Raw genomic sequence first — 15,859 nt, forward strand, 5'->3', positions numbered from 1 at the left:
GCCCGCCATCCCGATAAGCTGGGGAGCTGTTATTTTAAGTAGGTCCTGGTAAGAATGTAAGGCGGTTATGCAAATAGTGCGTGATAGAAACTCTAGTATAGGTTTTACTTAATAAAGTACTTGCTATCAAACGCAAGTCTAGCCTAGGACCAGCAAAGACCCCTATTTTTCCCCACTTCCCCCTACTGGCCCTGGTGCCTAAGTTGTTACGGACCCCTAATAAGGCCTTGGCAGTAGATAATGCCAAGGTCGGGGCCGTAACGACTAAATAAAATCTGTTCTTCAGATGCTGCACTTCCATTTCTTGTTCTCTTTCGGTGGAGGATCTGTCCTTCACGACTGAGACAATTTTTTATTTTTGTACCTTTTTTCCACGTTAAAAAAACGACCCTGGTGTCTAACTCTGTCCCATGTGGAGGCATAGTTAAATAGGTACAAATAACAATTACCGTTTTCAAGCAACATAGAAAAAACACAAACTTTATTTTCACAAACAACAAAAACAAAGAACTATTAGTTTATTTTAAACTTTAGCTTGGCAGATTCACGAAAACGGTATTTAAGACTTTAGCATGACAGATTAATTGAAACGATATTTACAAATTTTGCATGACAGATTGACGAAAATAGTATTTCAAACTTTAGCATGACAGATTAACGAAAACCGTCATTCAAACGTTCATGCAAACGTTTGGATGACCGTTTTCGTTAATCTGTCATGCTAAATGTTATTTCAAACTTTAGTATGACAGATTAACGAAAATGCTATTTTAAACTTTAGAATGGCAGATTGACAAAAATGGTATTTCAAATTGTTGTATGACATATTGATAAATATATATTTAAAACTTTAGTATTACAGATTAACGAAAATGCTATTTTAGACTTTAGAATGGCAGATTGACAAAAATGGTATTTCAAATTGTTGTATGACATATTGATAAATATATATTTCAAACTTTAGTATTACAGATTAACGAAAATGCTATTTTAAACTTTAGAATGGCAGATTGACAAAAATGGTATTTCAAATTGTTGTATGACATATTGATAAATATATATTTCAAACTTTAGTATGACAGATTAACAAAAATGCTATTTTAAACTTTAGAATGGCAGATTGACAAAAATGGTATTTCAAATTGTTGTATGACATATTGATAAATATATATTTCAAACTTTAGTATTACAGATTAACGAAAATGCTATTTTAGACTTTAGAATGGCAGATTGACAAAAATGGTATTTCAAATTGTTGTATGACATATTGATAAATATATATTTCAAACTTTAGTATTACAGATTAACGAAAATGCTATTTTAAGCTTTAGAATGGCAGATTGACAAAAAATGGTATTTCAAATTGTTGTATGACATATTGATAAATATATATTTCAAACTTTAGTATGACAGATTAACGAAAATGCTATTTTAGACTTTAGAATGCAGATTGACAAAAATGGTATTTCAAATTGTTGTATGACATATTGATAAATATATATTTCAAACTTTAGTATTACAGATTAACGAAAATGCTATTTTAAACTTTAGAATGGCAGATTGACAAAAATGGTATTTCAAATTGTTGTATGACATATTGATAAATATATATTTCAAACTTTAGTATTACAGATTAACGAAAATGCTATTTTAAACTTTGGTACGACAGATTGACAAAAATGATATTTTAAACTTTTAGCATGACGGATTATCGAAAATTCTATGTCAATATCAGCATGACAGATTGACGAAAATGGTATTTTAAACTTTATCATGACAGATTGACAAAAATGATATTTTAAACTTTTAGCATGACGGATTATCGAAAATTCTATGTCAATATCAACACGACAGATTGACGAAAATGGTATTTTAAACTTTAGCATGACAGATTGACAAAAATGATATTTTAAACTTTTAGCATGACGGATTATCGAAAATTCTATGTCAATATCAGCACGACAGATTGATGAAAATGGTATTTTAAACTTTAGCATGACAGATTGACAAAAAGATATTTTAGACTTTCTCATGACATTATGACGAAAACGATATTTCAAACTTTAGTAAGACATATCGACAAAATTGCATTTCAAACTCATAGCATTACAGATTGACGAAAATAGTATTTTAAATTTTTATCATGACAGATTAACGAAAATGAAATTTCAAACTTTACCATGACAGTTTGACGAAAAAAAAAATATTACAAACTTTAGCATGGTAGATTGACGAAAATGATATATCTAACTTAAGCGAGACTGTCAGAAGAAAATAGTTTCAAACTCAAGCATGACAGGCTGACTAAAATAATATTCCGAACTTAAACGTTTTAAACCGCAAAAAAGTTAGATGTGACAGACTGTCAAAAATCGTAATTCAAGGTTACAGACCAACGAAAATGGTGTTTCAAACTTAGACATGACAAACCGATTGACCAACAAATAGTCTCTTGTTGAGATGCGCTGACACATGTAAAAAAATAAATGAAGTAAATCATGAAAAAGTTTTAAAACTTAGGAATGTTAATAGTAGCAATTAGCTTCTATGTACGTATAAAACTTTCTATGTAATATAAAACTTTCTATGAAATATAAAACTTTCTATGTACGTATAAAACTTTCTATGTACATATAAAACTTTCTATGTAATATAAAACTTTCTATGTAATATAAAACTTTCTATGTAATATAAAACTTTCTATGTACATATAAAACTTTCTATGTAATATAAAACTTTCTATGTACGTATAAAACTTTCTATGTACATATAAAACTTTCTATGTACATATAAAACTTTCTATGTACATATAAAACTTTCTATGTAATATAAAACTTTCTATGTAATATAAAACTTTCTATGTACATATAAAACTTTCTATGTACATATAAAACTTTCTATGTACATATAAAACTTTCTATGTACATATAAAACTTTCTATGTACATATAAAACTTTCTATGTAATATAAAACTTTCTATGTACATATAAAACTTTCTATGTACATATAAAACTTTCTATGTACATATAAAACTTTCTATGTAATATAAAACTTTCTATGTAATATAAAACTTTCTATGTAATATAAAACTTTCTATGTAATATAAAACTTTCTATGTACGTATAAAACTTTCTATGTACATATAAAACTTTCTATGTAATATAAAACTTTCTATGTACGTATAAAACTTTCTATGTAATATAAAACTTTCTATGTACATATAAAACTTTCTATGTAATATAAAACTTTCTATGTACGTATAAAACTTTCTATGTAATATAAAACTTTCTATGTACATATAAAACTTTCTATGTACATATAAAACTTTCTATGTACATATAAAACTTTCTATGTAATATAAAACTTTCTATGTAATATAAAACTTTCTATGTACATATAAAACTTTCTATGTACATATAAAACTTTCTATGTACATATAAAACTTTCTATGTAATATAAAACTTTCTATGTAATATAAAACTTTCTATGTAATATAAAACTTTCTATGTAATATAAAACTTTCTATGTACGTATAAAACTTTCTATGTACATATAAAACTTTCTATGTAATATAAAACTTTCTATGTACGTATAAAACTTTCTATGTACGTATAAAACTTTCTATGTACGTATAAAACTTTCTATGTAATATAAAACTTTCTATGTAATATAAAACTTTCTATGTACATATAAAACTTTCTATGTACATATAAAACTTTCTATGTAATATAAAACTTTCTATGTACGTATAAAACTTTCTATGTACGTATAAAACTTTCTATGTACGTATAAAACTTTCTATGTAATATAAAACTTTCTATGTAATATAAAACTTTCTATGTAATATAAAACTTTATATGTACGTATAAAACTTTCTATGTAATATAAAACTTTCTATGTACATATAAAACTTTCTATGTACGTATAAAACTTTCTATGTAATATAAAACTTTCTATGTACATATAAAACTTTCTATGTACATATAAAACTTTCTATGTACATATAAAACTTTCTATGTACGTATAAAACTTTCTATGTAATATAAAACTTTCTATGTAATATAAAACTTTCTATGTACATATAAAACTTTCTATGTACATATAAAACTTTCTATGTACATATAAAACTTTCTATGTAATATAAAACTTTCTATGTAATATAAAACTTTATATGTGCATATAAAACTTTCTATGTACATATAAAACTTTCTATGTACATATAAAACTTTCTATGTGCATATAAAACTTTATATGTACGTATAAAACTTTCTATGTACATATAAAATAAATATCTATGTACGTATAAAACTTTCTATGTTATATAAAACTTTCTATGTACATATAAAACTTTATATGTGCATATAAAACTTTCTATGTACATATAAAACTTTATATCTACGTATAAAACTTTCTATGTACATATAAAATAAATATTTATGTACATATAAAACTTTCTATGTGCATATAAAACTTTCTATGTGCATATAAAACATTCTATGTACATATAAAACTTTCTATGTGCATATAAAATAAATATCTATGTACATATAAAACTTTCTATGTACATATAAAATAAATATCTATGTACATATAAAACTTTCTGTGTACATATAAAACTTTCTATGTACATATAAAACTTTCTATGTACATATAAAATAAATATCTATGTACATATAAAACTTTCTATGTACATATAAAATAAATATCTATGTACATATAAAACTTTCTATGTACATATAAAACTTTCTATGTACATATAAAATAAATATCTATGTAAATATAAAATAAATATCTATGTACATATAAAACTTTCTGTGTACATATAAAACTTTCTATGTACATATAAAACTTTCTATATACATATAAAACGAACCTTTTTTGATTGTTCCTTTGTTCCTCTTTCTCCGCCCAGCGCACATTCTAAAGCGTACCCAGGGGATGGCTTCTAGCAAAATAAGATCGGAACTTACACCTTCGTCACTCTGGAATTAATAAAGTTTTAATCTAAACACTGGGACCAGACTTTAATACCAATCAAGGGTAAATGAGATATTTCTCGCGTTTAAATTTTATATATTTTAATTTTATTCTCATATAATAAATTCATGCTTTTCCGTATGAAAATTAATATATATATATATATATATATATATATATATATATATATATATATATATATATATATATATATATATATATATTAAACAAACGCTTGAATTATCGATTAAAATCATTTAGCGACTACCGTAGTGATCTGAGGTTGCCTGGGAGCATGAGCAACAAAACAGAAGAGTTAAAAAAAATATGTACGCATTCCTTTTAAAACAATTCTCTCTCTACTTTTATTTATCCTCTCTCTCTCTCTCTCTCTCTCTCTCTCTCTCTCTCTCTCCACCCCGTTCTTTTGTTATTCCCCTCTCTCCCGTTCCCTTTATAACCATTGCTCTCGCTCTCCAATCCTCTACCCTTCTCTCCCTGTCCCTTTTTTCTATCACTCTCATTCTCCTCTTCCATCCCTACCTACGTATCTCTAACTGCCTCTCTCCAGCCAAAAAGGATTTCCCATTCTCCGACAAAAGAGAAAATAAATACTAAACTTTAAATTATTTATTTGCAGAACTATACATAAGAATGTTACATCAACAACAAATTAGACACAAGACCATTCAAATACCACATTCAAAACTATATTCAAATACGACATTTAAATACTACAATCAAATAATACATTCAAAGACTACGTTCAAATACTACGTTCGAATACAACATTTAAATACTACGTTCAAATATTACATTAAAATACTACATTTAAATACTACGTTCAAATACTACATTTAAATACTACGTTCAAATACTACATTTAAATACTACGTTCAAATACTACATTTAAATACTACATTCAAATACTACATTTAAATACTACTTTCAAATACTACATTTAAATACTACATTTGTATACTACGTTCAAATACTACATTTAAATATTGCGTTCAAATACTACATTTAAATATTACGTTCAAATACTGCATTTAAATACTACGTTTAAATACTATGTTCAAATACTACACTCAAATACTACGTTCAAATACTATATTTAAATACTACGCTCAAATACTACATTTAAATACTACGTCCAAATACTACATTCAAATACTACATTTAAATACTACATTTAAATACTACATTTAGATACTAAACTTTAATCTTTATCTGTAGCCAAAGAAAGTATTTTATTTAGATAAAAAGCATTACAATTATAACTATGTTTCTACAAATATTGGAGAATTCATTTGATGCAATTTATACAATCTATTTCTAAATATGTCAAAAAAGTTTATTTGTTGTCTGAGGCACTAAGTTCTAATCGTTTTGTGTGTGTGGTCATACAATTTGTCAATTACTTTTTGACTTAACCTATATTAGACTCTCTCACCAAAATACCGCATTCACTCTATGGCTCGATCTTACTTAGGTGATTTCTATTTAGTTTTAAAAAATATTTTATGTACACAAATATTCATAAAAAATGTATCATGAGAAGTTGGGCAACGTTACCCCGGCCGCTGCCAATAAAGTATATTTTAGTTTCAGGCTAAAATCGATGAAAAATCATTCGAAATGTCTACCCCAAAAGGTTTTTAAAAAAATATATGTACATCTTCCTTTTAAAATTTACTCTCTCTACTTATATCTATCTATCTATCTATCTATCTATCTATCTATCTATCTATCTATCTATCTGTACATCCCGTTCCCTTGCCCGCCTCCGTCTGTCTTCTCTCCCGTCCCCTTCATCTCCCTTGCTCTCGCTCTCCCACCTTCTACCCTTCTTTCCCTCGTCTATCACTTTTATTCTCCTCTACCATCCCTACCCTATTCTCTTTATCTACATCTCTCCAGTATAAAAAGATTTTCCATTCTCCGACAAAGAAGAGAACCTTTAAAATATTTATTTGCAGAACTATATATAAAAATATTACATAAAAACAAATTAGACACCACGCCATTCAAATACTACATTCAAATACTACATTCAAAACCTACATTCAAAAACTACATTCAAAGGCTAAATTACAAACACTACGTTCAAATACTCTATTCCAATATTACATTCAAATACTACATTCAAAGACTAGATTTAATTAATACGCTTAAATAATACAACTTCTTAATACATTCAAAGACTACATTCAAATACTATGTTCAACTACTAGATTCAATGACTACATTCAAATACTATGTTCAAATACGACATTCAAATACTACGTTTAAATACGACATTAAATTACTAGATTAAAAGACTATATTTAGATATTACGTTCAAAGACTACATCAAATACTACGTTCAAATACTATATTTAAACAATAACTTAAAAGACTACATTGAAATAATACGTTCAAAAATTACATTCAAATAATATGTTCAAAGACTACATCAAAATACTACATTCAAATACTATATTCACATACTATATTCAACGAATATATTCAAATATTACATTCAAATACTACGTTCAAAGACTACGTTAAAATACTACATTTAAATACTACGTACAAATACTACATTTAAAGAATAAATTAAAAGCTTACATTGAAACCCTACGTTCAAATACTATGTTCAAATACTACGTTCAAAGACTATATTCAAATGCTACATCAAAATACTACATCAAAAGACTACGTTCAAATACTACGTCCAAATCGTATATTCAAAAACTGCATTCAAATACTTCATTCAAAAACTACATTTAAATACGACAATTTAAAACTTTATTGGGAGTCAAAGAAAGTATTTTATTTAGATAAAAAAGCATTACAACTTTAACTATGTCTCTACAAATATCGAAGAATTCATTTTGATACAATTGATACAATCTGTTTCTACATATGTCAAAAGAGTCCATTTGCTGTCTTAGGCATTACGTTCTAATCGTTTTGTGTGTGGGTGATCATTGGTCATCCAATTTGTCAATTCTCTTTTGACTTAACCTTCTCACCAAAATACCTCATTCACTCTATGATTTGATCCTACTGAAGCCATTCCCAATTTGTTTAAAAATATTTTATGTACAAAAATATTTATAAAAAAAATAATCGTGGGAAGTGGGGCAACGTTATCCCGACTGCAGTCAATAAAGTATATTTTAGTTTCAGGTAAAAATCGATGAAAAAACCGTTTGAAATGCCAACCTAACCATCTACCAATTAATTTTGTTTCTGGTGAATCTGATAAAAAACGTATGTATCAACTTATTAAAAAAAAAAAAAAAAAACCCAAAACACAGAAATATATTTATGAAAACAAAAATGCCACATTCCAAAAATTACATAAATTTATTCAGTAGTTTTTTTTTCTTTAACTAAGAAAATCAAATTTTATGAGGAACCGAGAACTGTATCTCGCTCCGCATTATTTAAAAGTCATCATTGGTTACTTTCCACTTAACAACCTCTCCAGAAATAGAGATCAAAATAAGCTATATTTTTTATTAATCGTTAAAAAGCTTAAAAATGAAGAATAATTTTCTATATGAACAGAAACGTATTGATCAATGTACGTGTTTTTTTTGAATGACATTTTTGTTTCGTGATGGGTATGCACATTCGTAAAGATTTTACTGTATTTGTTTTTTTGTTTTTTTTTTTTTACTTAGGTGGATTTTGTGTCACTTGTACAGTTTAATCAAGACATTAAAAAATGAAAATATCGAAAAAAAGGTTATATTGTACGTATCCGTTTTGGACTGAAGATCCCCCCTCCCAAAAAAAATTTAGTTAATTTGGTCGAGTAGGTTTTTTTTTTTTTTTTTTTTTTTTTTTACAGCGGAAAAACACGTTTTTATGACAGCAAGTTGGGATTTTTTTAACATGCCACGGGGAGATAACTCAGTTTAAAGCGTTGACACTTACTCCCCCATCTTTAATACTAGCTTTTCTTCCTAAAAAAAAAAAAAAAAAAAAGAAAGAAAGAAAAAGAAAAAGAAAAACTACGTGAAATTAAGTGAAATTTTAATTTCGGAGAACTTCATTCCATAACGGATACGTACAATTTAAACTTTTTTCGATATTTTCATTTTTTTAATGTCTTGATTAAACTGTTCAAGTACCGATTTTGTGTTTATACTCTGTGCGAAACAATGCTGAAAAAGAATATATATGCTTAGCGCCAGCGGGTATTTCTGGTGTAGTTTATGACTTTTAGCTTAATACACACGCACAGACAAAAGTTCTTTATATAATATATAACAAGTAATGTTTAATTTTTTTTTTCTTAGAAGAACATATTGTTTCTGGTTGCGCTGCAGACGAAGGTCATCTTAGGAATTCTTGTTAACTACAATATAAAAGAAACGTCAATATTTGAATCGAGCATTATTTTCATAGTATATGTTTTGTTTTTAAGTTCATCGTAATCAACCCAGAAAGCGCGAGGAAAGGGGGTAAAAGAAAAAGAAGTTTTTATTTTATGCAATGATCAACAACAGTCGCCGTCCATTCGCTGTGGGGCTGGGTTCATCGCTTGCACTTTTTCGGCCAATCATAAACAGAAGTTTCCATGACGTCAAGTGGCTGCCATGTGCTCGTTGTAAACAACCCACTGGCGTATATAAACGACCGACGGGCCCGTATTTTACTCAAATACGAATTTCAAACCTACTATCAATACACCGCAACTTTTCCGAAACTCAGTTACCAAATAACGAAAACATGAAAGAATTAGCGTTAAACGTCAACGCTAATAATGTCAACAATTTAAACAGCCTGAAACGTCTCTGTAAGTATTTCTTTCTTTCATTTGTGTGTAAAATAAATAAATAAATAAAACCAAAAATACGGGACTAAAATTGTTCCCGTTTTTCTTAATCAAAGAAACCTTTTTCTAAATTCTTTGTTTTCATTTTTTTTTCTTAATAATAATTTCACGTATACAATATAATAAAGTAAAAAAAAAAAAAAAAAGAAAAAAGAAAAAAAGGCGCACATTTATAATAAATTAAAAAAAAAAAAAGGGATTGAGTATCCAAAGGATTTTCATACGTAGGAAATCAGTCCTGAGTATCGATGGAGACTGCTGAATTAGTCACGGAAATGGTCGAAGCAATTTACGATATTAAAGTTACGTTCATCTTTTTTTCTTTGTTTTTATTTTTGAATGGGTTAAAAACCATTTCACTTGCTTAGTGTGGTCTGCTTTTTTTATTATTTATTTATTTATTTATTTATTTTTCTTCGAGGTTTTCGAATCGCAGACTGTTCGAGTTATTTTGGGAACTGATTAAATATCCTACGTCAATACATTGAGCTTAGTCAGTACGGAAATCCTCTGAATGCCTATTCCCCAGAAATACCCAAAACGATTTAATATAGTTGCAATTATTTTTTCAACAAAGTTTAGTCTAATTTGGTCATTCTTTTATTGTTATTGTTGTTGTCGTTGTTGAATCAGTCCACAATCATATTTTTATTTTATTTATTTATTGGGTGGTGGGGGCAATAAATATATTTTCTTATTTACCGTCTTACACGCGTTTCGCAATACATAACGAAAAAAACATCTTTGGTTTATTTGGCTGCTCTTCAGAGACGATCAAATATTAATTTAAAAAAAAAAATGACAAAGTATTCTGAAACAAAACAAAATAATGAAAGGTGAACAAGAATCATGAGAAAAGCAGCAAATCAAAAACACGAAAAGCTCACTTTAAAGATGATAATCAGAAAAAAAACATATATTTGTTGTTGTTTTTTCGATAATAAATTTAAACAAAAATATAAAGTTTTTATGAATTTTGTTTCGTTTTTAAATCACCTGAAACGAGACTGTACCTATTTCAAAGCTCCAACGATAAATTTAGCGGAAATTTAGATGTATATTTACTTATATGTACTCAAGAGTAAAGTTGGACACAATGTCGTTTTTTTTTTTTTTTTTTTTTTTGTTACATGAGGGATATCAAGCCCTCCCTCTTCCCGCCCTTGATCAAATTAAACTAATCTTAATCTGAATAAGACAAAATCAAAAATTGCCCCAGTGAAAAGATATCTCCCTCCCCCCGACCGAGGACAACAGATACTACACTTTGACCTACACTGAAACACACACACTGAAAATGTGTGAGCTATTTGTCTTTAGGAATGCATATCAATTTCAGCGTTGCTATTGAAGTTTCATTACGTCGCATCTCTCGCTGGCACAGGCAAGTAGGTAGTTGTGGAACATGTATTCAATCTCGCATTACTCTATAAAAAAAAAACAAAAAAAAACGAATACCGCCAACGAGGAATGGAAAGGTCTCTTCCTAGATAGATTAGCGCCCACCTCCATCTGCGAAATACTGTTTATATTTGTTTTAGGAGTACAATTCCACCATGAAAAATATCTTAAATAACTTTCCATAAATAATTGTGTTATCAAGGAGTAAATCTTATGCAAATCAAAACTTATCAAAAAGCTCAACACTATCAAAGGGAGCAAAAAACAATAATATTAAATGAAAGATGAGGAAAAAAAAAACATTATATATATAACTTTATTATATCATCAGAACAATAAGAAAAAATTAAGGGGAAATTTAAGAGAAAAAAAAAACTCCTTAAGCCACGACATTTCGAAGCTAAATGCTTTTCATCAGAAGTAACATATGGGTTTCTAACAGTATTTTGTATAATTTTTTAAAATTTTAGCCCATTTTTCAAAACTTTACGTATTTAACAGTCAACTCGCTGCCATTTCTCTTGTTCGCAACTATCGATAAACTGTATGATTTTCGAAATGGTTAAACGTTTTAAAGTGAGTAAAAACACTAAAAACTTTTCAATATGGGTAGTAGAGTAATGTATTTTGCCTTTGATGATATTTATTTGTTATACTTTTTACTTTTTGACCACTTTTTCTACCTCTGTGGATTTAATACAAACCCAAAATAACAATTTTATAGTTAAATATTTGGAGATTTATAAAGAAAAGGAATCGGTAATTGTATCGGAATCGGAAATTTAGTACAGAATCGGTAATTGTATCGGGATCTGGAAAAATATTGAAATCGTCCCATCACTTATATATATATATATATAATATATATATATATATATATATAATATATATATATATAACTACTTCATTTAATCACATAAATTAATATACGAAAGTATTACTTTATGCGTAAACTTTAAGTATTTTCTTCAACAGTGCTCAATACATAGGTAGAGCTAGGTAGCTTAATTGCTATATATATTTTTATAAGTTACTATATATATATATATACATATCTATATATATACATATATATACATATATACGTATACATATATATATATATGTATATATATTATTTAATTGTAATTTTTATTTTATACACACACACACACACACACACACACACACACACACACACACACACACATATATATATATATATATATATATATATATATATATATATATATATATATATTCCTTGTTTTATTTGGAGGACACATTCCAACAAAATGGTGGTTATTTAATAATAAAACCGTAATATTTATTTATAATATTACAAATGTTCAGAAAAACATGGTACCTTAGATTTCAAGCTGAGAGAGTATACGAAAGCGTAGAAATATTAAGTTTCTTTAATTATAATTTTAAACCGGCCACTAAACAAAACCAATATTATATACTTCAATTAGCCAGATTAGTGTATTATTGTTGAGTTGCGTTCATGTACGCCCATCATGCGTGTATGAAGAACCACATGTCCTCATACCACCAGCACTAAAACCTCACGTTATTGTATTTTTGTTTCAAAATGTATTCCTCTCCCAACTAAAATAAAAAGGAATTTATGTCTCGTGGCGTTGTTTTCAGAATGTTGCTAAAGCGAACGCCAGTGCGGAACGAAAAGACGTGTTTGCGCTGTTGCGTCTATGAAAACGCGTGGGAAGCATTTTCAAAACAACCCCAACATTAAAACGTAAGCAGATAACGCCATGAAAATAAAGAACAAGAACACTAGTTATTTTTTTCTTCTTCTTTTTTTAAGTTAACCATGAAAAATGTTTCTTGATGATAAAAAAACAGATAAAAATAAAATAAAAGGTGCTGATCGACACATCGATTTTTTTAAATACATGCGTTTAAGTCAACAGTACTTACTTAATTATCATGTCGAAAATAGTAATATATCCAAAAATTTCGAATATTCATGCGGTTATTTGAGTTTTAGTAAAAAAAAAAAAAATCTGTCGCTGTCTGCTAAAACAAAATGTCGCCATTAAAATAAAAAAGGGAGATAAGTATACCCTCCTGTATTCACAATCCTCAAGGTGTTTACATGCGGGGAAAATGCAATTTTCCCCACAATTTTCCGTAAAAATTACTTTTAACTATAAATAATTTTCTACTCGATGAATTTTCGTATCTTTTGTAACATATTACTATTTTTGACATGCCAATCAAGTACCGTTGTTTTTACTTAAAACAAAATAGTTAAAAAGAAATCGATCTATCGACTCTATCTTACCAAGAACAAAAATAAAATAAAAATAAATAATATTTTATTTTATAAGGATAAAAAAACGACAACTTTAAAGCATAATTATAACAATAAATTTACGAAAATAAATAATTGTTGCAACATTGTAATAGTGTTTAAAAACAATTGTGTTTGTATTACTGTACACATAGATTCGAAAAAGTTGTCAGAAAACAAATATATAAGTAAATGTTATCAAAGGCAAGATAATTTACTTTTCTACCTAACTGGACATGTTTTTAGTGTTTGCCGCCCGACTCTGTCTTTGAAACGGTAAGTTTGGGAAAGGGAGTTAAAAACAAAAACAAAACAAAAAAATATGCAAAATACTGTAAAAACTCTCCGAATATAAGTCAGCCTATGTCACGGTAACATATATTGAGCGAGTTTCTAGCCGTGTTTTGTCTAGTTTTTTATTTATATGGACTTGAAGACAACCATATTGTAGTCAGCTGGATAGCAGGGAAACGCAGTGGAGTTCATATAATCTACATTTAGATTTAGGCACAGATAAACAGTGAGGGAAATTGTTGGTAATGGTTTCAGCTAGACGAGTGTTTTATGTAAATGTTTGGCGAGGGGGTAACCATAGATTGGAGCTCAGACGAACACTTGCCATGAAAATAACAATCAAGCAAAGATATGCTCACAATGTCTCTTCTGTGGGAAAGAGGTTACAGATAAAAGAAAAGGGCATCCCCCACTAGGCTACAAAGTCTATTTTGAACTCTGTCAAAGCAGGATAAAATACTTCTAGCATATCCTGCCCAGATGCGGCAGCAGTACTTCACCCTTGAACGTACTTGACTCGAATACAGGTAGAGAACTGCAGTGAGATATCTTCTGGAGCGATCGAATAATCCCACCATTTCTCCAGCGATTATGGCAACGGATTTGATGTATCAGGAGTAAAAGTCAGACCCAGAAGCTTGTCAAAACATGGAGCCTCCCCAAGACGAGGGCCATTTATTTCAATTGATTCCAGACGGGGATCAGAGCGTTGACGATGTAAAGAGAGAAGCTCGATTTTAGATGCATGAAAATTAACCAGTCACCTCTTTCCCCATTGTATCACGTGTTCAAGATCAGAGAAGAGAGAATCAGAGAGAACTTGATCATTTACGGCCTTTGATGTGCTGCCATAGATGGTAGTGTCATCAGCATAAATGCCTACGAATGATCTTAGGATGTGATTGGGAAGATCATTGATGTAGATCAGGAAGAGACTTGGATCTAAGATGAATCTCTGAGGGACCCCAGAATTAATACTGTGAGCTTCTGATTTCTGCTCATCGACCATTACTCTTATGAACCTATCAGAGAGAAATTATTTAAATATTGAGACATTTCCAGCTATACCGTAGATGGAGATCTTGTGGAGTGGACCTTCATATCATGCCCTATCAAAGGCCTTTGATATGTCAAGAGCAGTTGCTCTTGTTAATTTAACACAGATTCCAGCAACTTACTCATGACGCACAGGAGTCTTACCTATCACCAGAATTCTTAAATATGGGACATGCTGATGAGGCTTTCTGTGGTGTTGGAAGCAGTTCTCCGTAAGACAACGCTTAAACAGCTTTGTAAATATGGGAGCTAGTTTTAGTTGAAACTTTTTCAGCACTATAATTGCAATGCCGTCAGGGACAGTTGCTTTACTGGAATCAAGATTTTTTTATTAGCTTGGCGACATCACACACACACACACACACACACACACATATATATATAATTACTTCATTTAATCATATAAATTAATATACGAAGATATAATTTTATGCATAAATTTTTCGGTATTTACTTCAACAGTGCTCGATACATAGGTAGAGCTAGGTAGTAAGTTATGAAAATATATATGGCAATTTAAGCTACACAGAATATTCCGAGTTTCATTCTCGTGAGAATTCGTCAGGCTTATGCGAAAAGTTGTGGTTGTAGCGTGTTTATATATACGCACCTGCTATTGAGTCGCAACTAGAAAGCTGATTGGCTAACAAAAAACTCAATAGCATGTGCATATATATAAACGCGCTACAACCACAATTTTACGCATAAGCCTAGAAAATTCTCACGAGAATGAAACACGGAATATTCTGTGTAGCTTAATTGCCATATATATTTTCATAACTTACTACTATATATATATGTATATATATATGTACATATATATGTACATATATAAATGTATATATATGTGTGTATATATATAAATGTATATATATAAATATATATATGCATATGTGTGTATATATATATATATATATATATATATATATATATATATATATATATATATATACATAAATATATACATATATATTAATATATATATTAATTTCAAGGTT

General features: G+C 28.6%; 1 protein-coding gene across 1 annotated transcript in view; it reads left to right on the plus strand.

The window, feature by feature from the left end:
• The first annotated feature begins 9,600 nt into the window (after positions 1 to 9,600).
• The window catches only part of LOC145293847 (haloacid dehalogenase-like hydrolase domain-containing 5), a 47,650-nt gene continuing 41,391 nt past the window's right edge, over positions 9,601 to 15,859 (plus strand). The window contains exon 1 of the mRNA XM_080140528.1: positions 9,601 to 9,775. Coding sequence (XP_079996654.1) covers positions 9,709 to 9,775 — 67 coding nt within the window. The 5' untranslated portion in view covers positions 9,601 to 9,708. The remainder of the gene's footprint in view (positions 9,776 to 15,859) is intronic.

This window comes from Euprymna scolopes, chromosome 15, assembly GCF_053919585.1.
Source record: "Euprymna scolopes isolate OS-2025 chromosome 15, ASM5391958v1, whole genome shotgun sequence".
NCBI classification, from domain to species: Eukaryota; Metazoa; Mollusca; class Cephalopoda; order Sepiida; family Sepiolidae; genus Euprymna; species Euprymna scolopes.